Consider the following 10,084-nt stretch of genomic DNA (forward strand, 5'->3'; position numbering starts at 1 on the left):
CTGATCCCGAGGCAATTCGAGATGTTTCATGGCTTTAGCTTCCCAACATCAAAGGTGATAACTGGATAAAAAACTTTGTGTTATCTGTGTGCATGAGCCAAAAGGTGAACTATCACGGTAACTACGACGTTTCAGGGCAACAATTCAAGACCAAATAAAGTAAAGAGAAAGTGAGAGTGAAGAAACCAATAATAATTTTAAGAAGATTGTCGCTGACGTCTAAGCTAAAAGCATGGGCTGGTAGCACAAAATTTTCCTTTGGGTTAAATTCAATTCCCCTAAATAGAAATTATAATAGTTGATTCATTACGTGACTTAGCTCATCTTATAACCGGTGTAAATGATATCGTTGTATCGAATAACCATACATAATAAAAATCAAAACTTGAAGAAGAAAAATCTGCATATAGCCTAGGGAGAATAAGATTTAAGCTTAGTCTCTCACGTGCAGATTTCGCCACGTGGACCGACTCATGTAATCGGATGCAAACCTATTTATATTCCACTCTTTAATCTTCATTTCTCGTCCGCCCCTCTCTCTTCCTTTCTCCTCGCTGTCGACATCTATCCTCCGCCGTTGTCTCTTTCTCTCTCTCTTCTCTCTCACACTCACACTCCCCAAATCCAAACCCTAATTACATGTTAGTTCTTCAAACTCGTATCGATTATCTGCGCTGAAAGTTTCTGTGCCCCGATTCTCCCGGGAAAGCTTCGATTCGATTTTGCCTTTTGCTTGACGAGAATCGGAGGTAGGCGGAGCTGAGATTTCAGAAATGGCGGCCTCCACGAGCAGTGTCTACGTTAGTGTTATTGAGGATGTCATCAACAAGGTCCGCGAGGAATTCATGAACAACGGCCCCGGGGAAGACGTTCTGAAGGAGCTTCAAGGAGTAAATTCAATTTCCGATTTCAATCTTCATGTTTTTGTTTTCGTTTTCGATTGTTTGAATTTTGCATGTTAATTGAAGATTATGTTTTTTTTATTGTGATGATAGATTTAGGGTTTTCTGGCGGAGTGGTTCTAGAGTTCGATCTGATCCATTTCTAGGGTTTTGAATTATGCGAGGATTAATTGTTTTGTTGGGACGCCATTAAAGAGCTACGGTATAGCTAATTTTTGAATTTGGGGTAAATTTCAGATATGGGAAGCGAAAACTATGCAGGCTGGTGTTGTAAATAATCCTATAGAGAGGTCGGCAGCAAAGGGAACACCTGGCAGTGGTGTTACTCCAGTTCACGATCTCAATGTACCGTATGAAGGGACCGAGGAGTACGAAACTCCCACTGCTGAGATACTCTTCCCTCCAGTGAGATTTTGCTGTGTTTTCTTTTTCTATGTTTGTAATCAAAATCTTCTCTTAAATAAGTTACATTACATTGTTGATGTGGGTTCATTGGAATGTTAGACGCCGTTGCAAACCCCAATTCCTGCAACCCCAATTCAAACGCCTCTACCTGGAACTGGGGACAACTTGTATAACATCCCTACTGGAGGTAGTGACTATTCTGCAAACGAGTCCGGTAGCAGTAATGGTGGTGTCAATGCAGAGACGAAAGGTGGAAGACCTAGCCCCTACATGGTAAACACGCAATGAAATTCTCTCACTGGTTACTAAATACTACCAACTCTCTTTGCTAATCAACAAATATGAAATATCAAAGTACCTTGAATGGTTAGTAATTATTTATTATAAATTGCAAAGCTAAGGATAGTGTGGTGATTATATTACATCACTTTATGTAATTTTATGTTCATACTCTCTCTTTACACACACGTTTCTTGTGATAAACTTCCAGTAATACTGTATTGGTATAAGAGTACCTAAATTATCTTTGTTCTGTTTGCAGCAACCCCCTTCTACTTGGATGAACCACCGCCCCCCTCTTGATGTTAATATTGGTAAGTTGGATGGTATTGTTGGATAGAGCTTTACTCTCGAGAGTTCTGTATTAATTCACATTTTATTGGTGTAGCTTACGTGGAAGGGCGGGATGAGGTAGATAGAGGGGCCTCTCATCAACCCCCAACACAGGTAATGCCTGCTATTATTTACAATTTCAAATTGCAGAAAATGGACTGGTTTCTGGGTATGAAGAAAAATCATGATTAAAGAGTTCTGAATTTCTTTGGTGTGTATTGCTCCTTTCAGTTTCTTCTTATGTTTTTCACTTGGTCTTTGTCAAGGAGATACAATCTAAATTAAGATGGTGTTGTTGAATTACCATTATAGTTGGTCATTATCGTAATGTTGAAGAAAATTTCAGGACTTTCTCCAGATGAATTCTGCAAAGCGAAAGCGTGAAGATTTTCCTGCACAGTATCAAGCTGGTGGCTTTATACCCCAGCAAGATGGAGCTGGAGATGCTGCACCTGAGAAGTTTGAGATTGAGGTTTCATTTTCCTGCTTTTTTCCCTTAACTTCCTAACAAGATTGGTGTGGATGGTCTGATGATCATGATGTCATACATTTTTCTTTAGCATTCATCCATTATATCAGTGAAATTTTTTATTTATTTGAATCTCCGGATGGGTATCTATGCTTTGTAAAATCTAAGACTAGATTACTGGCATTTGAAAATATGAAGAAAATGTGACCTGAGAATTCTTTATCCAATGAAATACAAATTATCTCAGGCTTTAACTGAACTCAAATCTTTAGGTGACTTGTATATTTTGGTGGGACATGGTTTTGGACGATTTAATGAGCTATAGAGGCTGGATTAGGCGGTATGGAATAACTGGCATAAACTGTTATGCAATAACTGGCATAAACTATTATGTAATAACTGGCATTGTTCAGTCATATGTGATCACTCAAAACTCCCTCTCTCTCTCTCTCTCTCTCTCTCTCTCTCTCTCTCTCTCTCTGATTTCATTTCGTGAAGCTGAGGTTATTCTTCTTTCTTTCTTTCTCCTTTGGTGAGTTATAAGTGTATTCAGTTGTTAGGAATAAAAGGTTACCTGGAGCAAGTCTGCCCGTACAGGATTTATAAGAAAAGGAGGGAAAATTGATTGCTTGAGACTGTTTTGTCATTTTCTATTCTTGATTTGTTCTTTCATGCCAATGGTCCCTCCGGTTTTGTATTGTTTTATAAATTAATTTGGTCAATAAATTTTGTTTCTTGAGGAAAAAAAAAACTGTTTTCTCATAAAAGTATAAAATGGTTGGCTTGGCTATATGAAATTTTTTGTCCCATTCATTTGTGCACTCACTGGAGCAGTATAAAATTTGAAGGAAAATTATCTGTTTATTTTATGAAATGATTTGATTGGGGTTGATGGCCTTGCAAGTATAGGATGTGTTAAAAGTGGAAAAGATTCGATTGGGTTTGTGGAATTGCTCAATTTCCGGTGAATGTTAGCACAAGTAGGATGTGCTAAAAGTGGAATTTGAAAGGTAGAAAAATCATGAATGATTCTAATGGAAATGTGCTCAAAGAAGGACAAAGGTGTATTTTCGTTGCTTTGGAAAGCCATCTTCTCATTTATGTTAGATATTTGTTTCTCTTTGGGCTAGTTTTGTAGGTTTTGTCAGAGTACCTGTTGTTCAACTTAGGACTTGGACTCAAATGGTCTCTTATATGATGATCACTGTTATTGCAATTTTCTTTTGCAAGTGATTTCTCCTTTATGGTCTAATAGTTTTCCGTGTCATGGGAATATAGTTTATATTTGTAGCTGTAAAATATGGGTGGGATCACTGTTGTTTATCTTTCTCTTTCCGACCAATTAAATAAAATGAGAAATTACATTTGCAACTTAGCTAGCAATAAGGCTGCAAATATTCCAGGCAGGCCCGCAAGTTTTCAATCTTGGCACTTTATTTAGATAAAACTATCTTCTGCACTTCACAGTGGTATGTGACTAGTCATATCTTTAGGCATTTAAGTAACTTAATACTTTTTTTACATATATTATGTATTTGTTGGAGTAATACACTGTTGCTACTATTAGTAGTTCTTTCTTTATCTTTGTGAATTCAAGTTATCCAGAGCATGGAAAAACACTTATAAACCAGCAAGTTTTGCGTTTAGTCTTTTTGTTATGTGTTCTTTAATCGTTTATGATAAACTTTCAGGTCAGTGGAGGGAGCACTTCTATTGCCAGTCGTGCATGGAGTGAGATGTTAACTCGTGTACGAAGTTCAACTCCCAAGATTCCTCAACTTGATGGTCCAATTCCTGATCCTTATGATGAGCTTTCTACTCCCAATGTAAGGACTGTTCTGAAATTTTTATACATATCACAAATTATTTGCTTATATAGTGTATTGCCTTCTATAATATATAATCTTAGAGTTACACATACAAGTGGCTGCCATTGATCTGCATTCCGCTGTTTTGTTGGTTTACGGAGGTTGATTTTCCCTCCCTTTGGCAAACAAGAGTGTGTTAATGTAGGAATTGGCATCAAATTTGTATTCCTTTTATTTTTCTCTACCTTTTTGGCTAAAGATCAAGTGTAGTATATGTCCTTATCAATTTAATATTTGATAAGTGGTCCACATGGTATTAAATTCATTTATTCTAGGGCCCACCAGGGTGACTTCCATTGGGGATTTTAAGTGTCGCCCATGCAGTGCACTATTGCCTGGAGGACCCTAACTTGAATTATTGAGTGGGAAGAAGTCTGGGACTTATATATATAAGTATTCAACTTGTAGTTTACACCCCTAAATGAGTCAACTGTGATATCAATGGTCAAGGACAAATGGTGCATGTCTTTGGATAGAGTACTAGGATCTTGGATTTTGTTTTCTCTTGTTTGGATTACGTCGAGGGTTTTACTTGGTGGTTCATATTTTGGTTCTGGACTCTAGCCAGTCTCTTGCCGGGTATTAGTAGCCAGTATCTCTTTAACCCTTGACTTAATGTCTAAAGTCTCTGAAGTATAAATTTTAGATGTATGTCATTTCTTTATCCGATAAGTTGTGTTTCGTTATTTTCACTGTCCCTCTTTCTGCTCTACTCTGCTCTGCATCTGTTCTTAATATTTGATCATTTTCTTTTACTTACTAACTGTTGCCTCTTCCTCCCCTTTCCCTACAGATATACAATTATCAAGGAACTTTCAATGAAGACTACAATGTTGCCAGCACACCTGCTCCCCATGGTAATCTAGTGATAAACTTATGAACATTGTGGTTACCGTAGGAGTGGATAAGTTTAGTGTTGTAAATCAATCTCTGTGATGTTGAGGCCTCCTTCTCTCATCATTTTTTAACCTCCAGATATACCTGTGAGCACTCCAGCTCCGGTTGTTCAAAATGATTTGGGAGATGATGACGACGATGAGCCCCCATTGAATGAAAATGATGACGATGAGTTGGATGATGTGGACCAAGGAGATGAGCTTAACACAGCACATTTGGTTTTGGCCCAGTTTGACAAGGTGTCTCTCTCACTGCAGCATTATGGCTATAATATTTAGGCTCGATATGGGTTTTCAATTTTCTTTCTCAAATATGACTAACAACTGTCTTCTTGTGTACTTGGTTGGGAAGGTAACGCGCACCAAGAGCAAGTGGAAGTGCACATTGAAGGACGGCATTATGCACATAAACAACAAGGATATTCTCTTCAATAAGGTAAAGTGTACTTTAAAGGGTTGATATTCTCCATTCCTTTTCTTCTTGTTATCCTCGTGACCTTTCTTTTGGAATGCTGCCTTTTACAGGCAACCGGAGAATTTGACTTCTGATTTTCTTGGAGAAAGCCTATTTTGCCAATTAGCGGCGGGTTGCCCTAGCGGAGCAAAGTCCGAGATGATGTCATCAGGTGTTTCCTAATTTTCTTTCTGAATTGTTATTAAGAGAGAGCTTGAGGGGAAGAGAAAGACAATGCTAGATACTTGTTTTTAAAGATTGGGATGGATGTTGGCCTTTTGTACATACAGGAGGAGCTTTTTTGGCCTTTTAAAAATGGGATTGGCTACCAAGGCGTTTCCTACGTTTAGTATTTTGTAGATGGAATGCAACTCCATTAACTCTGTATACTTGGATTTATTGGTCAACGATGCGATTCGATTATTATCCTTAGGAAAAACTCTTCCTAGTTACGGTAATTTTATGTTTAGACTTAGGGTTGGTAAACACTGTATGTCGAATTAAGGTAGATTTGCCGTTAAGTTGTGTACAGGGGAGATTTGGCAATTGAGATAATTATATTACGGAATGAAAATGTAGTATCGGGGTTCTAACACGGCAGATGCTGTTTTTTTGGTCTGAAATGCGACAGTTGATTTATGTTTTGGGATCTTTGAGCCTAGAAATGTAGATTTCTTACAAATTTTTTTTTTTCACAAGTTAACAAGAACCAAGTGAGGGGGCTTGTAAGTTTGTAGCTCAAGCGTTTAAAAGCGTTTGATCCTGCATTTGTATCTGCATTTGTATGTGCTCAATCCTGCATTTCTAGTTCTGAGTTAATTAAAAAATTGGGACTGATTCTGAGTCAACTGCATACATGGGCCCTGTTTTTTCTTCCTTTTTTTTGTTCTACTTGGCTTTAGTAATGATTTTTTTGGTTCCATCAAACAACTGCGGTTCTGAAGCAGTTCTCCATTTTTCGGGTGGTTTTGTTGATAGAGTAACTTGAAATTTTTTTATTTTTATTTTTATTTTTTCAATTTTAAGAAACATGGCTCTTCGGTATGTTTCAAGGGTTGGGTTGTTCGCCAATTAAAGCGGAATGTATAGGTTCAAAACATCATGAGACAGTTAGGTCCATATCTGGTGTAGGCGTTGAAGCATTGGGAGGACCTTTCCCTAGTACAAGAGGACCGGACTGGAAAGGACGCGCATCTGGTGTACCAGTTATCGAATCATTAAGCTTGTAGACAGACAAAAAGCAAGCAGAAAGGGTTTGGCTTGGCTGAATAGAAAACTCTTCCCTATTTTTTGCCTTTTCACCTCCCCCAATTCACCGATAGAGCAGAAAGAGATAAGCAATGACCGGACTAGACCAATGAAAGTGGACAAAGGTTTTTATTCGTTAGCCAAGCGCGCCTATTACAGCGCCTCTATTATAGAAGCAAAGGGGACGCGCCCTTGCTACACAAAAATGGAAGATAAACTGTGAAGTGGAGAAAAAGACCTCTAATTGTTGAACACATTGCCATTGTAATAACCAACAATTCTACCACGATAACGACCTTAGGATTACATTTATTTAATACAATCATCATCTCGACTGTCAGATAGTAATTGTATTAAATACATGTAAGTATTGTAGCCAACTCCCGAATTTTAGAAGAAAAAAAAATGAACAAAATCACAAAAATAAAACAAAAAACCATACAAAATCATGAAGTCAAATAAAATCAGAAACCGTGGAGAAATGCAGGTTAATATTTGAGAATGATCTGTACTCTGTTCTACACAGGCAGCAGGCGAAGCCCCTCTCAAAAAACAAGCCCTAACCAAGTCGAAATCTTTAGATGTCAGTACTGCACTGGTTCACGATCATGCACTGGGTTTGAAACACGGTAAACAACGTTGAGGGATCCACAAAAGGAGCCAGAGCTGGGTGGTGCCAGCCGCCTGCAGCCGGGTGTTGCCACCCACCTGCAGTCGGAAAGGGCGGTGCAATACTACTTCTCACGTTCTGATCACCGCCTTTTTCTATCACCACTGCCACTGGATTTGGAGATGGAATGACTACCGGAGACAGTAATGGGATCGTCATTGAAGCATCCTCGTTGGATAAAGGGTTGGTGGAGGCAGTGCTTGCGATTTGATCAAGCTGAAGAGACACCGGGGCACGCCGTTGTAACCTAGTTGGAGCCTTCCCTGTATCGGCTTTGAGGTTGCAAGCATTGTAAATCTCCATTGTTTCGGGTGATTCTACGAAACTTTTTCAAAGTTCTTGTTCGAAATTTACGTACAAAATCAGGTCTGTCTCTCTGATGACTTGACAATTAGGGTTACTGCATGTAGAGGTTTATAAAAGGGTATGAAATTTAACCCAAAAGATATAGATAGTAATGGTGCTTAATCATGACTAATTCTCTCTTCGCAAAAATTAAGGGTTCGGTTATGGAGGTGGACGCAAGGTTGGAAAAACGGAATTTTCGTTTAACGGTCATGTGCACTGAGGCGTTGGCTTGTGCCCCAAGCTTGGTGGAGCAATTGACCAAAGAATAGGGACGATAATTGACCTATTGTACAGTGTCAAATTTGTGTTGAATTAACTTTATCTGTTGAAGAGTAAGATCAACTCACACGTATACAAGAAATTATTCCATGATACTGTAACCCGAAAACTCATCCTCCATTTATAGATTATGAACGAAGCAACACGAGATTACATCCAGATGATGACATGTATTTGTGAGTTACAATAAACGGCTATGACAATGCATACCTGTTGTTTGCACTCAAATTTGAATTTTCTTCCTCATAAATAAAAATAGGCTGAAAGCTTTTGTGTATTTGTATATACACATACAAAATTATTTTTTACTATAAACTGCTGTTATCAAGAGATGTGTATGTGTATGCATTTGCGTACACATATTTAATTTTTGTGTTCAATTTTTGAAATATTTTTATTTTGTCGAACACATCTAAAATTGCTGAAGATAGTAATAGTATATCTATATATAATGCTTTTCTTATGAAAAGAAAGAAGATAATAATATTTGTTAAAAGAATGAAATGATGTCTGATATCAAGATAAGTGAAGAATTATTCTATTTTTGAATAATTTGCTACTTTTCTGTTGCCATGTGCATGGGTTTGATACATTAAACAAGAGCCTTTTTTTTTGTTGTTCATCCATGTGAAGCTGAGTCAGATTCACTGCATAAAGTAAAGATATCACGCACTGTGCAAGGTTTCTTTATGGTGACCATTTACTTCAACAACACTTGGAAGTTACTTATTTTGTCGTTTATATATATCTATTTTTTTGTGATAGAACATTTTTAATGTGACCCGTGTGGTGAATGAGTTGTTAGTTAAAACATTTACGGTGAACAATGTCTGCAATTATGATCCAAACTGAAAATTTTCATTAGTCCTCCGTTAAATAAAGGGTAAAAATCGTATGTCAAACTTAACTGTGGGGATGACTTAGGGTTGGAGAGAAATTGGGATTCGATGGAAACTAAGAAGCTTGAAGCTCAAATTGACGACGTCCCTAGCTACTTTGAATTCCTTTTACTGGAACCATTAGGCATACTGTTATAAAATCTCAGCATCTACTGGTTTATAAAAGAAATGGCACGCTGCATTCCTGGTTTACATCTCTTTATAACAGCAGCATACACATGCAAAATTACCATGGATTAACATTCCAAAACCTACCTTCAAAACTTCTTCAATATCCACCCATCTTGCAGAACCCATTAGAATTATGTTTAAGGTGATTAATCATGCAAACACTGGCTCGATCGACGATCTGGAGCATATAAACGAGTCTATTCAATTCAAAACCTCCTTAGTTGTGATTGATTATATCAGGTCGACGAACACCATATACCCTCATGTTCTAGGCTTCGCGTTAAATCAATTGTTTAAATAACGATTTTAACCTCTTTTTAATATAGAACTAACTGAAATTTTGATATGGAATGTAATTGCCGATCGAGTTCACTACAAGTGTTTAAATAACAACTTTTTTACCACAAGAATTGCATTAAAAATGCTCTATCACCACATTAAAAAAATGCTATATATATGTGTGTGTGCGTGTATGAAAAGAATGATACATTCCTCTACAAAGTTAATAATCATAGTACACCATTGGCATTTTTATTGAAAAGTAATATAGAATTAAAAAGTGGGACGGAATGAGAATCATGATACTGGCATGTGAAGTGTGCAGAAAAAGGAGAAGGTGGATTTGTTCTCTGTTTTTTTACTTTAAGCTTTTTAGTCCTTGATGCTTTCTTGAAGTGCTTAGTATCTACATAATTTGTGAAATACTCAGAACAATTACTTTTAAAAACTGGATCAGGATCCTCTCCTGAGCAGATGGAGAGGATCCTCCTGACCAAGGCCATCGGGCAGTTCATTTTTTATCCAACGGTTATAATTATTATAATTTTTAGAGAGCCCCCTGTTTGTAGCCGTTGGATAAAAAA

At 37.5% G+C, this 10,084-nt stretch overlaps 2 protein-coding genes and 1 pseudogene across 2 annotated transcripts; 2 read left to right on the forward strand and 1 right to left on the reverse strand.

Annotated features, from left to right (window-relative positions):
- Positions 1-507: 507 nt before the first annotated feature.
- Positions 508-6,045, forward strand: LOC126589878 (transcription initiation factor IIA large subunit-like). Its single transcript, XM_050255319.1, has 11 exons — positions 508-890; positions 1,140-1,307; positions 1,407-1,580; positions 1,849-1,900; positions 1,975-2,033; positions 2,266-2,391; positions 4,080-4,214; positions 5,050-5,113; positions 5,232-5,392; positions 5,505-5,588; positions 5,678-6,045. The coding sequence occupies exons 1-11, from the start codon at positions 774-776 to the stop codon at positions 5,699-5,701; spliced, it is 1,164 nt and encodes a 387-aa protein (XP_050111276.1). The 5' UTR covers positions 508-773; the 3' UTR covers positions 5,702-6,045.
- Positions 4,428-4,610, forward strand: LOC126591646 (U2 spliceosomal RNA; annotated as a pseudogene).
- A 1,268-nt stretch (positions 6,046-7,313) lies between the features above and the next one.
- LOC126589880 (uncharacterized) lies at positions 7,314-7,932 on the reverse strand. The gene has a single exon (XM_050255320.1). The coding sequence runs from the start codon at positions 7,825-7,827 to the stop codon at positions 7,432-7,434; it is 396 nt and encodes a 131-aa protein (XP_050111277.1). The 5' UTR covers positions 7,828-7,932; the 3' UTR covers positions 7,314-7,431.
- Positions 7,933-10,084: the final 2,152 nt, after the last annotated feature.

Source organism: Malus sylvestris, chromosome 11 (genome assembly GCF_916048215.2).
Source record: "Malus sylvestris chromosome 11, drMalSylv7.2, whole genome shotgun sequence".
Taxonomy (NCBI): Eukaryota; Viridiplantae; Streptophyta; class Magnoliopsida; order Rosales; family Rosaceae; genus Malus; species Malus sylvestris.